This window comes from Neomonachus schauinslandi, chromosome 5 (assembly GCF_002201575.2).
Source record: "Neomonachus schauinslandi chromosome 5, ASM220157v2, whole genome shotgun sequence".
NCBI lineage: Eukaryota > Metazoa > Chordata > Mammalia > Carnivora > Phocidae > Neomonachus > Neomonachus schauinslandi.
In genome coordinates this window covers 113715177-113736782 of record NC_058407.1, presented here as the reverse complement: position 1 = coordinate 113736782, position 21606 = coordinate 113715177, and the positions used below count along the sequence as shown (strand labels likewise).

Below are 21606 nucleotides of genomic sequence, written 5' to 3'. Positions count from 1 at the left end.
TAAAAGTCACCTGACCTCATTGGCTGTACTCTCCTAATTGTTTCAGCACTGTGCCAGGTGTTGGGCATGTCGTAAGATCCGATAAGCGTGGGTAGAGTGCTCTGCAAGTACAGGGGTGGGGCTTGCAAGCCAAATGGGACAGAGAGTGGTCACATTCAGAGGAAATGACATCTAAGCTAAGATCTGAAAGAGAAGAAGGTGTTGGAATTCAATAAAGAAACCACTGTACCTCTGAAACAAATAATACATTATATGTTAAAAAAAGAGATAGTAGGAAGGGAAAAATGAAGGTGCAAATTGGAGGGGGAGACGAACCATGAGAGACTATGGACTCTGAGAAACCAACTGAGGGTTCTAGAGGGGAAAGGGGGGGAGGGGTTAGCCTGGTGATGGGTATTAAAGAGAGCACGTATTGAATGGAGCACTGGGTGTTAATATGCAAACAATGAATCATGGAACACTACATCAAAAACTAATGATGTAATGTATGGTGATTAACATAACATAATAAATAAATAAATAGATAGGTAGATAGATAGATAGATAGATAGAAAGAAGGAAAGAAAGAAACCACAGACAGGAAGTGGGAGGGATTCATGTCTACTAAGACCCTTAAGCAAGAAAGAAATGACTTTAAAGGGTCCCGAGTGACTGGTTTGTAATGTCTGAGAGAAGAAAAGTTGAGACATGAGGTGAGGACATTAAGCAAGGGCCATACTTTAAAGGACCTGGTAGGTTGTGTTAAATTTCATCCTAAAAGCAATATGAGGAGACCCATTATTGGGTTTTACATAGAGGAGTGATAATAAGACAGTCACTTCAAAATGTGGGATTTGCCTTGACGACATTGAGTTTTATCATCTTTAAGGTTAATTTAAATTTTTTTGATGCATTGTATTAATATCTGAGTATAAAACAATGTATCAAAGTGATTTAAATATGTGCCTCTTATTTTAATATGAAAAGAATGAAGAGCAATTAATATGGGACTATATTAAACATAGAAATAAAGCCCTGTTTACAAAGCATTATTGAACTCATATTAATCTCTTTGCAAAAAGAATTGAAATTAAAATTTTCTATAATTCTGAGTACATTTGGTTACTGCTGTATATTTTCCATCATATCAGTGAAATGTTAGATAATTTCCCATGAGTTTGTTCGTGCCATTTAATATCCCCAATCAAATGTAGCTGAAACTGTACTTTTTCTCTCCAGTGATTGAAACTTGTGAGATGCTTCCATTAACTGGAAAAACAATCATCTTTGATAACTTTCCTGATCCTTCTGATACGTGGGAAATCACCGAAACGATTGGCAAAGGAACTTACGGGAAAGTTTTTAAAGTATTGAATAAGAAAAATGGCCAAAAAGCAGCAGTGAAAATTCTGGACCCAATTCATGTATGTGACATTGTTTTTCCTCTTTTCTGCTAATTAACTTTGTTTTTATTTGTACTAAACAGTTAAAAAGTCTGTAGCTAACTTGATTTATTTGTCACAGTGTCAATTGAAAATGTAAAAAAAAAGTCTATTTGTTAGGTTTTTATTGTTTACATACTTAACATATACAATAGGGACCAATAAATATTTAATAATTGAACAAATACATAATACAAATAAGTAAATAAATAAATACAGCTCTTAATAGCTCAACAGTTGATTTTATGTTATTTTAAATTTCAAAAAATTGTAAGAACACAGACTCAGGGGTCTAGAAGTAATTCTCAAATGTCATCTTGGCCAGATCTCTTTTTCTTCCTGCATTTATTTAGGCTTCAGGAAGAATGTCTTTTAAGCTAACCCAGAAATATTTTATGTTAAATTATATTTCTTTCAGAGATGGGAAATTAATTTTCAGGTTTGCTGAAATGTTTCCAAAGCAGAAATGGTATTCACTTATAATCAGGGTGAGTTTCCTTGTGCAGAATTGAAATTGCATGTGTAGTCCTTATGGCCTCTTCAACTGATGCCCTAGTGGGGATCCTCTTTTGCTTTTTTTGGAATAGCAGTTGTGATAAGGGAACCTTCTAGGCTTTTTTTTTTTTTTTTTTTGGCCTTGAAGAGCGTAAAGAAGTTGATGAGGTTTCTCCCTCCCCCCTTTTTTTTTCTGGGAATGAGAACTGGCTGTTTTGGAACATTTTCAGCTCTTGGGAAATATGTGTAGCTCTCCCACAGCACGTGGGTGAACCAGAATGAGCTCAGTGATCACATAATCCCCAAAGTTCTATTGAGAGCAGTTTCTCCAGTTACTTGGCTCTTGCACACATAATGGGATGGGACATGACAGAGATGTGATGTGTTTGGGAAGGACGTGGGACTCCTGGTCCTTGTCATAGCTCTTACATTAACAAACTGTAGGACTCTGCAAAAGGTCTCCTGGTCTCCGTTTGTGCATCTTAGGATTTCTTTTTCTTATGCTTTCTTTTTTGATTGTTTATTTCTACTAAACCCATTATTAACTACAGCGTTTCATATTATTTTGAGCAGAGGAGAGGGAGAGTGGGGGTTTATTTTCAAGCAATATATTAGATACATTGGAAGGAAAAAAGAGAGAGAGAGACAACTATGTGCAGGCTTAACTGATGCTGACTGTTTTCATAATCCCCTATTGGGATTATCCCCTAATGGAAAGTTCTTACCGTTTTTGAAAAAGATTTTAATTGTTTATTTGAGAGAGAGAGAGCGAGCACGAATGGGGATTGAGGGTGGGGGGCGGGGCAGAGGGAGAAGTAGACACCCCACTAGCAGGGAGCCCGACGTGGGGCTCCATCCCAGGACCCTGAGGTTATGACCTGAGCTGAAGGCAGATGCTTAGCCAATTGAGCCACCCAGGCACCCCAGTTCTTACCATTTAAACTGAAGGCAGAGAGACACAAATTAAGCTGTACCAAAGTGACTGTACCTCTCTCCTCTGGTCTTTGCAAGTATGGGTTGGGGTTTGTGGTGGCAAGAGAAAGGGCTCCAGCTGGATCCCGTGTCTGGCCCCATAACCAGCGTGTCTCTCCCATTCCTCTACTTCTTAATGGAGAAGGACAAATGGATTATGGATACATATAGCCATTATTCGTTTATAATTTACTCCTGTTTCGTATCCTATGAACCTTAAAAATCATGTTTTGTTCTATTGCTTTAATGAGATATATCGGTTTCATAACTATGGTGTGAAATTGGTTCTTTTGCTGCCTTTATTCCTGTCAGTACATGTATGTTTTTCTCAGAGTTATTTATTTCCCCTTCATTCATCATGTCACAAGCCAGATAAAAAAGATTTATAACCAAGAGATTATAATCTTAATAAAATAAATTTAAATGCATCCCAAGCATTTTACAGAGTGGCTTTTTTTTATTAAAAGAGTCTTACTATTATGAATTTTGATATAGTATGTTTCTATCTGAGAAAGGGATAAAATGAATGGGATTAGAAGGGAGGAGGCAGTGGACTTGCAGGCTAGTCCTGCATCTTACACTAACCAGCTCTGTGACCAACCTCTCTGAGCTTTAGCTTCTTTTTCTCAAATTGGATCTCTGGTCTAGAATTCTTTCTGGCTCTGTGATTACATGATTTTGTCATAAAATAATGTGGACACTAAATGTTACCGTAAAAACAGTATTCGAAGGCTTTGTCTTATTATTACTCTGAGTTGTTTCATGTATTGTGGTTTCTAAAAACATGACTAAGTAGTTTGTTGGCGTTTTTGTTGGCAGATGTAGCAACCTGTTCTACTTCTGGTGAATGAGCCTTTAGCTAACTAAGGCTGTATACCATCTTATGTATAACTTTATTTTACTTTTTTGGAAAGATAAGAATTTATTGCTTGTATGACTAGCTTTTGAAAGCTTCTACATATCCTCTATTTCAAAGGAACAAAATGAGCCAGCTAAAAGTTTTTATTTCAAATCAATGGCTTTGCCACTGAAACAAAGTTAACACTACAAAGAAAGGAATATCCTCTGGAATCCTTCTTCATGTATGTTTCTTTCTAAGTGCATACAAAAATAGTCTTTTGTTTGTCCCTTTTTAACTCAATGAAATTAACGTAATTAGAGATGTATTTGATTAGTGGGAAAATTACAATCTCTCCCCTTACATAATGGCCTGAGAAGTTTCAATACGTGCTATTGAGCACATTAAAAGCCATTATTATAGGGCACCTGGGTGGCTCAGTTGGTTAAGCGACTGCCTTCGGCTCAGGTCATGATCCTGGAGTCCCGGGATCGAGTCCCGCATCAGGCTCCCTGCTCGGCGGGGAGTCTGCTTCTCCCTCTGAGCCTCCTCCCTCTCATGCTCTCTGTCTCTCATTCTCTCTCTCTCAAATAAATAAATAAAATCTTTAAAAAAAAAAAAGCCATTATTATAACCTTGCTTTGACAAAATTAAATTCTCTATTTGGTGATCTCTAATATGTCTCTTTGACATAATTCATGTTTTTCTCATGGTTTTCTTCCTATGACTTTTTGAAACCAGGATATCGATGAAGAGATTGAAGCAGAGTATAGCATCTTAAAGACGCTTTCCGACCACCCCAATGTCGTCAGATTCTACGGGATGTACTTTAAGAAGGATAAAATAAATGGAGACAAGCTGTGGTTGGTTCTTGAGGTAAGTGTTTCAACATTATTCTACATGTGGAAATTTACAGTGTGGTCTTGGAATGACTGAATGTTTATGTAACATTGACACCATGAAACCCTTCCTTTAGTATGTTCCTGACTGGTCACAGACTCAGCAGAATGTTGTGCCCCATTCTGGCCTTGTCCTTTTAAGACACATTAAGAAATTAAAGAAAAGCCACGAAGACTATGAATGACTAAGAGGAAACATCTCCACAATAAAAGACTCAAGAAACAGGGATTCTTTGCCTTGCAGAAGAACAAGCTTAAAAGGGACTTCATTATAATATTGATTTATTCATCTGTATTTTGTGACAGAGGCTCTGTGCCAGGTGCTAGGGTATGAGAGAAAATTAATGTAAGTGAGGCTTCATTAGACAAAAATGGTAAGCTGTGATTTTTTTTTTTTTTATGTCCTCATTGAATACTAATGTCATAAACTACAGAACCAGGTATTTACATTTATGGGGAGAAAACCATATCAGAAATGGTGTTGAATACTAAGTAAGTCACCCAAGGGAAGCTGTAGAATCTCCTGAGAGTAGTTTTGGACAGTTCCCTCTGATGCAGGAATACATACGGGAAGGTGCCCTGTTAAAGGTAACTGCCAGTCCTAGAAGAATGTAGTTTTTCTAATTTTCATTGGATATTATTAAAGTGAGGTAATCATTGATTCTGGTAAAATTCACAATTGTTTTAATAGTTGCTTTTATCAAACTCAGGACTAGTAAAACCTTCATTGGTTCACTGTAATAACATATATTTATTGTGTTCATTATTATTTTATTAGCATTTGTTTATTGTATTTCTTTCAGAACATTCTATTGATTTTTCTGCAGTGATACACATATAAGTTGTATTGTTTGCATACTTCATATTTTTTCTGTTATGGTTTTTAAATGATTTTTTAACTGATTTTAAATGGCTGATCATTGTAGAAAATACTTGAAACTATAAAAAGAACCACTCTCAACATTTAACATACTTCCTTCATCTTTTTTTCTTGTATGTTTAAAATGATTGGCAGTATTTTTTATGAAGTCATCCAATTTTCTCACTCAATATAATTTCAGGTAGACTTGATCATTTTTAACCCTTTGCAAAATAAATACATTCACCTGGTTAACAAAAAGCAAGTAGAACCAAAAGGCTTGTAATACAGAGCAGTAGTAATATGGATCTGGTTATAGTACAGAACAGTAGTAATGTCGATCCAGTTATTATACAGGGCAGTAGTGATATAGATCCGGTTAGAGCAGTAGTCATGTCTATTCAGTTTAGCAGTGCCGCCTTGTTCTGAGCAGATCCGTGCTTTTGATGTGTATCTGGAAATGCATGGCTGAGTTTCTCTACTCTTTAATTTTGTAATCTGTGTTCTGAATTTTGGCAAGGTTGCTGATCATGCTTCTAGAATCCTTCTCCACAGTGGAGTTCTGCCACGTATCAGACTGACCTCTCTGATATCTCTGCTGCTCACCCAAATGGAACCCACTGTTCCCTGAATCCCTTGGCCTCCCCCTTCCAAGCTCACTTCCCTGTTTTACACACCGTGCAATAGTATGTGCCTTCTTCTCATTATCCACTGCACTGATGCCACCAAATCCCGAGTCCCTTCAGTTTCTCTGGGGAATAAAACCTCCAGTCTCTTGCCTGGATGTTTGTGTATGTGAAGACTGCTCAGACAGGCTCCCGGATGTTGATATTTTGTATGTGGGATAAGACGGTGTCGAGTCTTTTGATTAAAGACTTCCAAAGAGTCCCTTGTTTTCTGCCCCGCCCCTCCCCTCCCAGCTCCTGGGTTGATGTGCCGGGGTAGCCACAAAATAGTTCTCACCTAGCGCTTTATTTTGTGGCTTTCTCTGCATTACCAAATCAGTGATCCTCACTCAGTCATCTGCTTCCCATATTGAAAACGTTTGTTGAAATCTCTTGTCTACTACTCTCCCTTTTTCTGTTCTCTTTTTTCTTGTGGTTCATACCTTTTGATTCCCTTACTAGCATTTTAATGGAGATTCATGAGTGAGAGGAAATACATTTATATGCTGAATTGGCCACCTTTAATTGAACCATAGAGCCTTTCAGAATTCTGAAATAGTATTTCAAGTACCCTTTCAGAATCTGAAACTGGTATTACATTATTTTATGGAAGTTTAAAAGTTTTTTTTTAAATAACCAGTTGTGTTCTTTAAAAATAGGCAGCATATTATGGTTTGAGAATTACTTTGTTTTTCTCCATTAAGTTTAAGATTGCTTTATATTTGTAGTTAAACCACTCTTAAAACAAAGCAAAACTTTTATTCATCTAAACTTGACTTTAAGTAATAGAATGTACATTATGAACTTAAAACATTTTGCTTTAAATAAATGGAGCATTTTCAAAGTTTACTTCATGTTTGTATTTGTGTATTTGAGATCTAATGCTGTGCTGATCCTTAAGATCTGTATCTTTATATCCTTTGAAACATTTTCTTTTCTTTTTAAATTTTTTTTTTTTAAGATTTTATTTACTTATTTGACAGAGAGAGATATAGTGAGAGAGAGAGCACAAGCAGGGGGAGTGGGAGAGGGAGAAGCAGGCTTCCCGCGGAGCAGGGAGCCCGATGCCGGGCTCGATCCCAGGACCCTGGGATCATGACCTGAGCCGAAGGTAGACGCTTAACGACAGCCACCCAGGCGCCCCTCCTTTGAAACATTTTCAATAATGCATCTTTAATTTTTTTTCCATATGGGATCATTGGTAGATTAACATTTGAATGGAGATTCAGGTAGGCCTAAATGGACAAGGCTTCAAGGTATAGATCTTTGCCCAGAGTTTAAAAAAATTGAATGAGATCTGTCATTGTCTTTTATGCCTATCAAATCTGTATTCTAATCATATTGTCATTTCTCAGTCTTGTCACTTGAAATTAGGTGAGAGTTGGAGACACCTGAAATGTTCTTTTGTGAGAGCAGAAAAGATTGATTAAAAGGGTTTGGAACATCCAGTACAAGTAAAGCAGCTTCCTGATATAATGAATCAGTAGAGACTTAACAGCTTCTTTGAACTTTGTCCTTGTGTTTTATGATCAGATGGAGGAATTAGAAATATCCCTAAATGGCTTGAGAAAAAAAAAAAAAAAAGCTGGTAGTTTATTAAAATGGTATTTCGGAAATCTGATCTATCTAAACTTACAATGTGGGGGAGAAAATAAAGGAAAGCAAGAAGTTGGCAAACTGTACATAAGATAATTGATTTACACATGTAAATTAGACTAATTATATACACACTGAAGTGGCTCGATGTACAAGTACCTGATTTATAAACATGAATGGTGCAGGTCCTGCTGTAGAGGCACTTTCAGAAAATTGGCTTGTGGCATCAATACTTTATTCTACAAAATGACTGCTAATTATACCTCTTATTGTAAGAAAGCCCAAATAAATTATTTTGCGCCAGGATAGCCGAAGAGTGGCCAGAGAGAGGCTGTGATATTACCCAGAGTCATGCTAACGGTGCTGGGCTCCTGGCATGAATCTGCTTCGGGAAGGTGTGCCTGGCGGCGGGGTTGAGCGATCGGTGACACCCCTCATTGTCAGCCTGGCACGTGGGGAGGCCATCCCAGCTTGGACATACTCTTTTTTTTTTTTTTTTTAAAGATTTCATTTATTTATTTGAGAGAGAGAATGAGATAGAGCATGAGAGGGGGGAGGGTCAGAGGGAGAAGCAGACTCCCTGCCGAGCAGGGAGCCCGATGCGGGACTCGATCCCAGGACTCCAGGATCATGACCTGAGCCGAAGGCAGTCGCTTAACCAACTGAGCCACCCAGGCGCCCTTGGACATACTCTTGTTCGGTGACATTTCACTGTGAAAAACCATCTTACTTATACTTCAATCCAGAATTCAAACCCTAAGAAAAATAAGATTTACTCCACTCTGTGGGCCTCTTTTCTCCATTATTTAGTTGTGATTCTTGAATTATTCCTTTCGGTTTGATATAGTTTTTCTCTTTCCTGTATTTTTCCTTTGTACTTCCTTTTCATTTTGTTTTAAGTTTTTGAGCATGAATAATATACAGAGCCCTGCTGGGGAATTATTTCCTTCTCAATTCTGTATGTTCACTTTCAGACGGGCTAATTATTGCCCAGATTTAGGAAAAGAGCACTAGTGCTAACCCTCTGAAATTCCAGTTGCCTATTTGAAATGAAACTGTCTCGTAACAGATGGGGTAGAAAGGTTTCTGCTGTGGGAACCGATAGCATGTCTATGGGGATTTTTATTGTCACTTTTAGTATTTTAGGTTTTTCTAATGATGTAGGCATAAAGGGAGAACCTAATACCTTTTTTTACTTATGCCCCATTTTAAAATATCATACATATATTCATTTCTACTTATTGTTATCATATTTCTTGACTGACCTGCTTAGTAAAATGTAGATACCTCTTTGGCTTTGTGCTTCCTTTAATTGCTAGTGTCTGTTCTTGAGGGTCAGTAGCAAGGATGGAGAGGGCCAGGGAGGTGTGAGTCGGTCAGGTTTCTGCCTATGTTTATCACTGTCCCAGGGGACTAAAAACGAAAAGTCAAAATTGAGTTAAATCAGTCTGGTATTTAGCATTTGCTACTGATGAACATGAAGGAAACTGAGATTTAACGATAATTTTTCCCTTCTTGGTTGGATGAACAGCCACATTTTAAGGATGTAAGGAATCTAGTCTTCTGTCCCAGGGGCTCTTTGCTTAGTGTGCCCTCCACTATAATGGAGTCAAAATTCAGAGTTGGGACATCTTTCTATTAAGAGACCCCCTTCCCATCCCATTTTAGCTATAATCTCTCCTTTCATGGTGGTGCTACAGATTGCATTCTGTGATTTAGCTGAATCGGTCCTGATTTGTTCATTCTTCATAGTGACATTGCTTTCTCTCATTGCTTTCCAATCATAGCAGTTTTTCTCTTTAACATTATATCCCTTTCAAGAGATCAAAGGCTAGAAATTACAGGTAGTATTTGGAAGCACAAAAATTCAGTAAATCATTGTAAAGGCACATTTCAGGTAAACGAAGTGGTTTTCATAGATACTAAATACCACTTTGATTCTCATGCGTTATTGGCTCTTCTCTTTTTAAACTTACATCCAGTAAGTAAAGTAAAACCTGGCATGAGGAAAGGAAGCATAGGATGATAGAAAGAACATGAGTCACCATGAACAAGTGGTTTTTAGTTGCTCAGTTAACCCTTTAATGTTACTGTGCTGGAGACAACATGTATCAGACGGGGCCACTGCAGGTTTGTATGTGACGGGGAGGGGCCAGGGGAAGCAGGGCAGGAGTGGGAAGCTAGGCTGAGTTGCCCTAATAGCACAACATTGTTCCTTCCTTCCTTTAGCTGTGCAAAATTGCAGTGGAGTAGCTGGCTGACATGATGATTCCTTTCATGTTCTTAGGGCTGGAACAACCCTTCCAGGTCTCCTATAAAAGGCTGTTATTTGGTGTACTTGCAAAGAACAGACAGCAAATTACCTAGAGTCGTTTCATTTTATTTTTTTTATTTAAAGGGCAAGATGGAAAAAGCAGTCTAAATGTACTTCTTCATACTCTCCTAATGCAGGAATTATATAAATAATAAATATGATGCTTGTATGTCTTTCTTCCCTAATAGGACTCCAGTGATTGCAAAAACATCTGCTCTCTGAGTGCGACTAAAATTTATAGTATTATTTCAGGGGGAAGAAAATATGAGGTCACCAGAGATATTTTGCCATTTGGCAAATCAGTATATTTTTACCATCCACATTAAAATATTTCTGCTAAGTTTTTTTCTTTTTATCTTGTTTTTCTAACATTACCAATCTTTTAGGGCATTTTTTCCAAGAATTTTGAAACCTTTTAGGGTGAGGGAATTGTTTTATATCCTGATTTATTGGTTACATGATTGTATACAAGTTACCAAACAACATCAAACTGCATACTTAAATGAATTTGTCAATTACGTGTCAATGATACCTTGAAAAATACTGCTTCTAGCTTACACATTAGAAAAATAATGTGAAAATTCATGTTAGAAACTACCCATTAGGAAACATCTATTAGGTGATAATGCCATTCTCATTAATATTTTATCAGTATTTTATTGGAATGCAGAATTTGGTACATTATTTTATTGAAATTAATCAGACATCCACACTTTGAAGAGATGCTTTCTAGACCATGTGAACAGATGGCCTTCTGTCATTTCGTATGTGTGTATGTGTGTGTGTGTAAGTGTACAGAACTTGCTTTTTCATACAGTCATTTGTTAATTCCATAGATACTCTTGTTACTTTGCACCAGGCCCAAGTTAGAATGATCTATATCTATTAGCGCCCCTTTCTCTTTTGGTAGGTTTGGGGCATCCAATAGAGAACCAGAAAAACTCTGTCATCATGGTGCTTATAGCCTAATGTTGGAGAAAGAAAATGTAGAGCTAAGTAAACTAATTAAATAATTATACATTTTTGTTAGTGCTATGAAGAATATAAATGAGATGTTAATAATGAAAGAGAAGACCTTTTATGAAAAGAGAAGTCAAAGAAAGCCTACTTGAGTAGGTAACATTTTAATCTGCCACCTGAGAAAAAAAGGATAGTTTGGGTACTTTTATTTTTTAATATTTTCTCCAATACTCTGATGATAAGAATCACCTTCATCTCAAAGCAAAAACTCTGAGAATGAGCTCTTGGTAACTGTTTTTTAAACAAGTACTAAAGTGATTCTTATAAAAAGAAAGTTCAGAAAACACTGTCAGGGGTTCTCAAATTTCAGTGTACATAAAAGTAATCCTGGGCTTCTCCTTCTGGCCATGATAGTAACTTCTGCTGTTCTGTTTTTATACCACAAATAACTAGAAAACTGAATAAAATATATTTTTATATACAAAACACTTTACAAACATTGGAAAAGAGCTTAGGACTATGACATTGATAAAGGAAATAAATAAGGGGAGCTCTACAATCACTTCAGCTTTATCCTTGGAGGAAATTTCCAGACCACAGGCACAAGGAGGGCATTCCCACGGAGGTCACCACAATCTTGCTGAACTGAAAAGACTGGAAAAGCAGATGTGGCTGAGATTTGCAGAGAAGAGATGATAAGCAGAAAGAAAGCTTCAGAAATCTTCATAGGGGTATTTGATCAGAAACCAAGCTGGATATATATGGAGCAAGATTTCAGGTAGTTGGGCAAAGAATCAGGAAAAGAATTGCTGAAAAGTTGTAACCTGAACAACTACCAGAGTTTGTGCAGGGTTGAGAGATGCTTGAGTTCTGACCAACCAAAATGGAGAAACTTTGTTGAACACCTGAGGCATTTAGTAAAGCCCCTTGAAAGGTTATGCATTAGAGGAAGGACTATACTAGCCCTAGAATAAGAGCTACCCTAGGCACACCCATAAAAAATTCAAAAACAAGGCTTGAAATGTTCACGTTTGTCCATAAATAAATTAACAGTATGCCAGAACAAAATTCAACATTCATTAATGGAAGACAGCAGAATCCAGGAATTCAAATATGAAATTAATAATGTCTAGCATCCAGCAAAAAATTACTAGATATGTAAAGAAGCAGGGAACTGTGATCCGTTATCAGAAGAAAAATCAGTCAGACCCAGAAATAATGAAGGTGATGGAATTAGCAGGTAAGAACTTTCAAACAGGTATTACAAATATGTTCAAGAATTTCAAGAAAAACCTGAACGTAACGTTGAAAGAAATGGAAACTATAGAAAAGAACTGAACATAATTTCTAGAACTGAAAAATATATCAATAGTGAAAAATATATAATACTGAGTTTAACAGCAGATTAGAAGTAAAGTGTATGGAAGTGAAGATCAGTGAATTTGAAGACAGGAAAATAGAAGCTGTCCAGATGAAGCAGAAAGAAAAAAAGAAAGGGGGAGATAAAAAGCCTCTGTGACCTATGGGACATTACCTAGTATTCTAACCTACATGTAATTGCAGTCTGAAAATGGGTGAGTGTTGGGGGAGGTAATGGCTGAAATCTTTCTGAATTTTGTGAACACAAAAGCTGCAGATATAAGAAGCCCAGAATCTCCCATGTAGGATAAACAAAGAAAACCACGTGAAGATATGCCATAATCAAGATATCAAACACTCAAAATGAAAAAAATATTTAAAGGCACCAAGACGAAAAAAGACACATTGCATGTAGGAGTCAAAGATAAGAGTGGTCACTGACAACCAATGCAATGGAATGATATCTTTAAAGCAATGGGAAAAAAAATGCTCTCAACAATTCTGTGTACAGTGTAAATGTTATTCATAAATGAAGGCAAAATAAAGAGACATTTTCATCAAAGAAAAAGAATTTACCACCAGAGACATGCACTATAGAAAATGTCAAAGAAAGTCTTTCAGGCCAAAGGAAAATGATTTCAAATAGAAACTCAGAGGGGTGCCTGCATGGCTCAGTTGGCTTAGCATCTGCCTTTGACTCAGGTCATGATCCCGGGGTCCTGGGATCGAGCCCTGCTTCGGTCTCCCTGCTCAGCAGAGAGTCTGCTTCTCCCTCTCCCTCTGCCCCTCCCCCACCCCACCCCCAATCGTGCTCTCTCTCCCTCCCTCTCTCTCTCAAATAAATAAATAAAATCTTTAAAAAGAGATGGAAACTCAGACCTACAAAAAGAAAAGAAAAATACCATTAGTGGTAAATATAAGGATAAATAAGAAACTTTTTATTTTGTATTTAAAAAAAATATTTTCAATAATATTATTTTAATTATTTTTAAAAGAAAAATCATGACTTAAAGCCACAATTATAGCTATATATTTTGGGGGTTTTAGCATGTAAAACTAAAATGTATGGCAAAAATGGCAAAGAGACAGGAGAGGAAAAATGGAAATATACAGTTTTAAGAGTTTTACATTACATGTGAAGTGGTGTAATATTATTTTAAGGTAGACTGTGGTTAAGTTAAAGATGCATACTGGAAGCACTAAAGCAACCACTAAAAAAAAATAAAATGAATAAGTATAGCTAATAAGCCAATAGAGGATAAAAATGGAATACTACAAATATTCAAACCAGAGAAAGTGGGGAAAAAGGAAAAGAAGATTAAAAAAAAACAGAAAAAATAGGAAATAAATAGCAAGATGGTAGACTTAAGCCTAAACTTATTTATAATTACATTAAATGGAAATAGCCTAAACTCTACATTTCAAAGGCAGAAATGGTCAGATTGGATAAAAAGCAAGACCAAATACAAACACACTTGAAGTATATAGCGAGAGATAGAGAGGGATGATAGATAAGTTAAAAGCAAAAAGAAGGGGAAATGTACTTGAGCTTTAATATGTACTCAATAACAAAGCTTTAAAATACATGAAGCAGAAACTAGTACAATAGAAAAAATAAATAGACATATTCACAATGTTAAGATTTCTTTTTCTTTGTTTGTTTGTTTCTTTCTTTCTTTTTCTTTCTTTCTTTCTTCCTGAGAGGAAGAGAGAGAGCACACAGAGGGAGAGGGAGAGGAAGAAGTAGACTCCATGCCGAGCAGGGAGACCAGTATATTCACAACTTTAAATGGAAAATTCAACATTCTTTCCCCAGTAATTTAAAGAATAAGTAGAAAATCAGTATGAACATAGAAGACTTGGGTATTCTGGACTATGAAACAAATCTCAACAAATTTAAAAATAGTGAACTCATGACAAGTATATTGCCTGACCATAAGAGAATTAAATTAAAAATAAAGATACCAGGAAAAACTCCCAAATATTTGGAAATTAGACCATGTACTTCAAAAGTAACCCTTAGCTCAAAGAGGAAATTTTTTTTTTTTAAAGATTTTATTTATTTATTTGAGAGAGAGAGAGAGAGCATGAGAGGGGGAGGGTCAGAGGGAGAAGCAGACTCCCTGCCGAGCAGGGAGCCCGATGCGGGACTCGATCCAGGGACTCCAGGATCATGACCTGAGCCGAAGGCAGTCGCTTAACCAACTGAGCCACGCAGGCGCCCTCAAAGAGGAAATTTTAAGAAAAATGAGAAAATAGTTTGAAATGGTAATGGAAACATGACATATCAAAGTTCTGAGATGCAGTTAGGCAGTGCCTAGATGGACATTTATACTTCCTTTCAATGCTTATTTTAGAAAAGAAGAAACGTTCAATACCAGTTTTGTAAGATTTTTGCCTTAAGATGCTAATAAAATCAAAACAAATTAAATCCAATGGAAGCTGAAGAAAATAAATAATGAAGATGATAGTTAGGAATCAGTTAAATAGAAAATGAACAAAAACAATAGAGAAAATGAAAGCAAAACTTGGTTCTTTGAAAGTCATTAATAAACTTGATAAATCTCTCTGGATGGATCCAGAAAAAAATGATAACATACAAATTGCCAATATTAGAGATCAAATAGGGAAATCACTATTAAATCTATAGACATTAGCATAATAGTAATGAAATATAATGAACAACTTTATATTTTTTAAAGGTTTTTTTATTTATTCATATATTAGAGACAGAGAGTGTGCAAGCAGGGTTGGGGGCGGGGGAGAAGAAAGGAGAGAGAATCTGAAACAGACTCCACACTAAGCACAGAGCCTGATGCAGGGCTCCACCTCATGACCACAAGATCATGACCTGAGCTGAAATGAAGAGTCACGCTTAACCGACTGAGCCACTGAAGCACCTCATGAACAACTTTATATTAATAAGTTTGGCAACTGATTATCTGATGTTGTTCTTGAAAGACACAAACTATGGGGCGCCTGGGTGGCTCAGTAGGTTAAGCGACTGCCTTCGGCTCAGGTCATGATCCTGGAGTCCCGGGATCGAATCCCGCATCGGGCTCCCTGCTCAGCAGGGAGTCTGCTTCTCCCTCTGACCATCTCCCCTCTCATGCTCTCTCTATCTCATTCTCTCTCTCAAATAAATAAATAAAGTCTTAAAAAAAAAAAAAGAAAGACACAAACTATAAAACTGACATGAGAAGTAGAAAACGTAAATAGCTTTATATTGATAAAAGAAACTTAATTCATAATTAAAACCCTTCCCATAAAGAGGAATACCAGGCCCAGTTTCTTCACTGGTAAATTCTATCAAATATTTATACCTAAATTCCAGAGAGATATAGAAATTATTATTCCTGTGTAATTCTATTCCATCTTCCTTGTTTTTACAACTATTCTTGTTATACATTTCACATAAATGGTACAATAATTTTTATAACTACTATATATAATTTTATGTATTTTGACAAAGTTGAGAGAGGAAAGGGCAGCCAGTATATAATCGTAGAATTTTTTATATTAACTTTCTTATTTAACATTTCTAGTTCTCTTCATTTCTTCCTGTAAATTCCAGTTACCATCTGGTGTCATCACATCAATCCAGCTTTGTTCTAGCCCACTTCTTTTGTGCTGTTATTGTCAAACATACTACATTTCTATATACTATAGACCCAACAATACAATTATGTACATATTGTTTTATAGAATTGCTTTTTAAATTAGTTAAGAAAAAAAATATGCATGTATACTGTCTTTTATGATAAAGTAAGTACCTTTACTGATGTTCTTTATTTTCTCATGTGGTTTCAAATAACTATTGGGGATGACTTGCTTTAATCCTAAAGAACTTTCTTTAGTATTTCTTACAAGTTGGATCTGCTAGCAACAAATTGTCTCAGTTTTGTTTACCTAGCAATATATTAATTTCCTCCTTAATTTTGAAGATTGTCTTGCCGGATATAAGACTCTTGGTGGGCAGTTGTTTTTTTGTTTTGTTTTTGTTTTTGTTTTTATTGAGCACCTTGAATATATCATCCTTCTTCCTTCTGGCCTCAGTAGTTCCTGATGAGAAGTCAGCAGTTCATCTTATTAGGGTTCTTTTTCCCATAACAATTCATTTTCTCCTTCTATTTTCAAGATTTTCTTTTTTTATTTTATATGACTATGGATCTCTATTCTACTTGAGTTCATTGAGCTTCTTAGATGTATAGATTAATATTTTTTATCAAATTTGGGAAGATTCAGCTATTTTTTCTTCCAAGATATTTTTTCTGCTCCTTATTCTCTCCTTTCTTCTGGTACACCCATACATTTATCTCAGTATGCATAATTTCCCTGAAACTGTTCATTTATCTTCATTTTTTCTTCTCTCGTATTTCATAATCTCTATCAATCTATCTTCAAGTTTGTGGGTTCTTTCTTCTGCCACTTCAAATCTACTGGTGAGCCCCTCTGTTGAATTTTTCATTTACATTACTGTAATATAATTTTCTACTCCAGAATTTTCATTTGGTTCTTTTTTTATGAGTTCCATCTCTTTATTGGTATTCTTTATTTGAAGAGACATTACTATCATACCATTCCTCACTTCTTAAAGCATGATTTCCTTTAATCCTCTGAATTTCTGCTTTGAAGTCTCTGTCTACTAAGTTCATCATCTGGGCTCTCTTATGGGTGGTTTCTGTTGCCTGCTCTTTCTTGTGTATATGAGTGACACTTTTCTGTTTCTTTACATATCATAATTTTTTTTTGGTTGGAAACTGGACATTCTATCATATATTTAATGTCTTACAGGAATTCTAGATACCGCTAAGGGGAAGCTTATTTTTTGTTTGTTTATTTGCTAGTTTGTTTGGTAACTTGGCTTATCCCCCATGGTATGAAGCCTCTGATGTTGCTCCTCAGAGGGCGCAGCCTTGGGCATGTGCAGTCACCCTCAGATGGGAGTAGTGTTAACAGTGCCTTCCTCCTCTCCTTCCCTGATCTTTCTATTAAGCTTTCTGTCTCTATGGTGAGCACTCAGTTATTAGCCAGCTGATTCTTCTGTTGTTTTCAACAATGTGCTAGGGCAAAAATTGCTTCCCAGTCTGATCTAATGAATTCAGGCCTCTGTGCATGGGTCCTTTTTGAGGCCAGTCCTTTAAGATTCTTCTGACCCCAAGAGAGTTATTTTTAGCTGTTTCTTTCCTTGAATCTCTCTGCTAAGCTAGCTTGTCTGTGGTTACCTTCTTGTTCCCATGGAGTTACCTGCCTCCTTGTAATTACCAAAGCCACCACTGTTTTCAAGAATACTCTTAGGCTTGATCTTCCCCACCCTCTCTCTCAAATGTCAGGTCCAGCCTTGGAACTCTGGAGCTGTTTTTGTGGCCTGCCTCTCTCCCTGGGCAAAATATCTGAGCCACTGTTCTGGAGCTGGCTGCCTGTCTTGGACAGTGGCCCACATCATCCTGTTTTAGAAGCAGCACTGTGGACCAGAGAGGTGGACTCTGGTCTTCTCAGCCAGCTTTGCAGCACAGAGTTGGGTAAGGGGTGAGAAATGCTGGTGGTCTTCCCCTCCCAAAAAAGATACTGTGGACCTTCAATGGGAGCTGGTGGGAGGGGAACCCTATCTTCTTGGTAAGGTTCACCCAGAGTAGAGATTTTGTCACTTTGCCCTGGTTGGGGGTGAGGACAGCAGGGTGGTTCAGTTGCCGCAGAATCTTGCTGTTCTTACCAAGATTTAGTTATGGTCTCAAATGTTTCTCCATTAGCTATATGTCCTTACAACAATTTCCAAAGACATTAAATGGTTGTTTATTTTTTAATTTTTACCAGTTATGGTCGTTTCGTGGGGGAATAGGTCCACAGAGTTCTTCACACCTCCATTCTGGGGAACAAAAAGAATCCTATGAAATCTTTAAGAAAGAAACAGAGTCTTGTTGATTCATCTATGAGGCCAACAATATACTGACAAAAGAAGGTGAAGATATTACAAGAAAAGAAAACTATATTCTAACATTCCACATGAACATATATGTAAACAGCCTTCATAAAATATTAACAAATTCAGTAACATATATAAAAATGTTAATATATCATGACTGAATGGGATTTGTCCCTGGCATGCAAGTTTACTAAAACATTAAAAAAAATTAAAGTTCTCTGCATCACAATTCAGTGCATTAACAGAATCAAAGAAAAAAGATCATGAAAAACGTGTGCCAAAATTCAATACCCCTTTGTGATAAAACAGTCTCAAGCACAGTAGGAATAGATGGAAAGTGCATCCACCCAAATTTTTAAGAAGTAAGTAAAAAGCTTGGAGTCTTCACAAAAGCATATATATAAAATATGTTCAATATCTTTGGTAAAATTTAAATTAAAACCACAATCACCATAGTATGCACCCACTAAAATGACTAAAATTACAGACTAATAAAACCGAATATTGGTGGATTGTGGGGCACATTGAACTCTTGCATGTTGCTCAGGCAGCTTGAAATGGTGCAGCTACTTTGCAAACAGTACAACGGTGTCTTCTAACGTTACACATAAACTTACCATATGATCCAGGTTTCACCTGCAGGCATTCACTAAGATTGGTTTCTACAAAAAGATTCAAACATGAATGTTGATGAGCAAAGTAAAAACTAGAACGAGTATTAGAAAATATGAGTTTCTGCTTTTGTGGCGTCCCACAGAATATGGTCTTAAGACTATATGGCCTTAGAGCATTCCCAGAATAAATGAAAAACAATTGAAGTCACAAAGACTTGCCCGATGATATATAATTCTTGTTAAAAAGCTGTAGTTATTAATATGGTGGATATTGTTGCAGGAAAAGCCAGAAAGATGAATGCAATGAATAAAGAATCCAGAAACAGATCCATAATGAAAAAAAATAGAAAAATAACAAAAGTCAGAAATGCCAATTATGGAAATTAGTAGTCTTCTTTCAGAAATTTGAGTAAAAATATATGCTCTCCAAACACAATGTAGACAGAATGCATTTAGAATACTTATAAAGGCTGTCTTTGGAAGTTAGTTGTGATGGTCTGTTTATAGAATCTCATCCCTTTTGATTTAGATTGTTTTTTAAAATGTTTGACTATAGCCTGATTAGAGAATTCATTTTTAGTGGTGCTCTGTTATTAGTATAACTCTGGTTTAAGAAAATTATACTTCAATTTTGTTCGATTAAAGAACACTAATGACATTGTGTTGCAAAACTATACTTAAGGGTTTTTCAGTCCCCCATTACAAATCCCCATTTTAGTTTATGTTGGCAATTTAAGAATTGCATAGGCTCAATATGACATAATTCATTCATCTGGATGCAATTATTTTTAAAGGAAAACCTAAGGTCAATCTCATTTTTAATGATCTATTGCCTAATTCAGAAACATCTGCATTTCATCTTATATATTTTAATACTTCATGATCATTTAAAAACAAATATACACTTAAATTTAACATTTATTATTTTTACTTTTCTTTATATGAAAGAAAGGCATTTTATGCAAGTTGAGCAAAAGCATATTTCATCTAAGAGCATATTTGAAATTTCACTAATTCTAAATGAGTGTTTTGAGAATTCATGGTGCTTTTTCATTTTGAGCATTTTTAGGAATAGTTAAACCACAAATTAATTTGTGGTTTATTGACATTTGGCACCTATAGTCTGTTTCATAATTTCCATGTTTGTTACATTTGCCCTCTTTCCCCATTGGGCTTTCATTTCAACCTAGTTTCTTAAACTTTCATTCAGAAGACTCTTTTCTATCCTAGAAACTAAACCACTCTTTCTGCTTCAGAAGGCAGCTAAAGAAACAAACTTTGCTATTCTCTGTACGGAACCTGTGTAGAAGGCATTGGGCAGGGTCCAAGAAGAGGGAACTGTTTACATCTTCAGTTCCTCCTGGTCAAGGTCCACACGAAGCCCCACCCGGTAATTTCCCCTAACAGCAGACACAACCATAGTCAAACAGAGCAACCAGCATACATTCAATGAGGGGGAGGATTTTCAATTTAAGAATATTTCATCATTTAAAAAAAAAGAATATTTCATCATTTGTGATTTTCTCTGTCATTAACCTCTTAAAAAACTAGAATATTTGGAGGCAGTTTTTTTTCTTCAGCATAAGTAATCAAAAAAAATGAATCAATGAATAAGTGGATAAAATGTATGTGTCTCAAGCTATGTAAAATGGGAATTTTATGACTTCAAAGGGCAAGCATCTAGATTTACACAGACTCTAACTTTTGGAGCTATAAATACTAGAAGATAAAAAATTTTAGGTACATATTCTTTACAAAGTAAGTGCACAAAAGAAAAAGGCATTTTCCCCTTTTTCTTTGTTCCCCACCTTAACACTACTCCCAGATGGAGAATGAGACCTCCTGCTAAAAATATCACCCAGCAGAGTCTCTGTATTTGGGGGAAGTTCTGTCTCTGATTTCATTGATGCTATCCATCCCTTTGCAATTTTATGTTGTTTTGTTGTTTCTTTTCTTCCTGGTTTCTAAACAGGAGTTATTTTTGGTCTTTGTACTTTAGTCTCTCTTTCCCCATGATGGTAGTGTTTAGGGCCTTGGGAAGGTGAGGCCCAGATGAATACTGAAAAGAGACTAGATGCTCCCAAGGAAGGGTGCTGATTGGAGGTCCATGCCAGGCAGAGGTAAAGGGCAGTTCTGTCCCTCATCAAGAAGACTTCAAGACTCTCAACTTGATACCTCAATATGGTCATCAATTTGATGACAATTTGATGGTCATCAAAATGACCATCAATAGCTGTCATAGGGTCACACATGTAATAGGCACCAAATATTTTTAGTTCAAGTGTACTCTCTAACCAGGCACTAATTATTTAATGAAACCCTGGAAAATCAATGATGGTCTGCAAATGGTTAAATTGGGCTTGGATTTTTAATGAAACCTAAGTATCAGAAACTAGACATTTTAAAATCCACAAGTCTTTGGATATTTAGTTTAAATAACACTTCTGAAAACAAGTTGCACATATATTATTAACAATCATGATATATAGCAAACAGTACAGTAAAAGATATAAAAGGAAATAAGGCCTCTGTTATTTCAAGTGTACATTCTGGAAGTAAAATGTGAATATCTGATTTTCATAATTTATTTATTCTATTTATTTTATTCCTTCCATATATTAAACTCAAATAATGTTTTGGAGTTTTATTTTTCTTTTTGATCCATAATATGAGGATTTTTAGTGGGCTTTT

At 36.1% G+C, this 21606-nt stretch overlaps 1 protein-coding gene across 1 annotated transcript in view; it reads left to right on the top strand.

Moving 5' to 3' along the window:
- Positions 1 to 1235: 1235 nt before the first annotated feature.
- The window catches only part of MYO3A (myosin IIIA), a 45969-nt gene continuing 25598 nt past the window's right edge, over positions 1236 to 21606 (top strand). Inside the window, exons 1-2 of the mRNA XM_021687144.2 lie at positions 1236 to 1403; positions 4468 to 4602. Of these exons, the coding sequence (XP_021542819.2) occupies positions 1236 to 1403; positions 4468 to 4602 (303 nt within the window). The remainder of the gene's footprint in view (positions 1404 to 4467; positions 4603 to 21606) is intronic.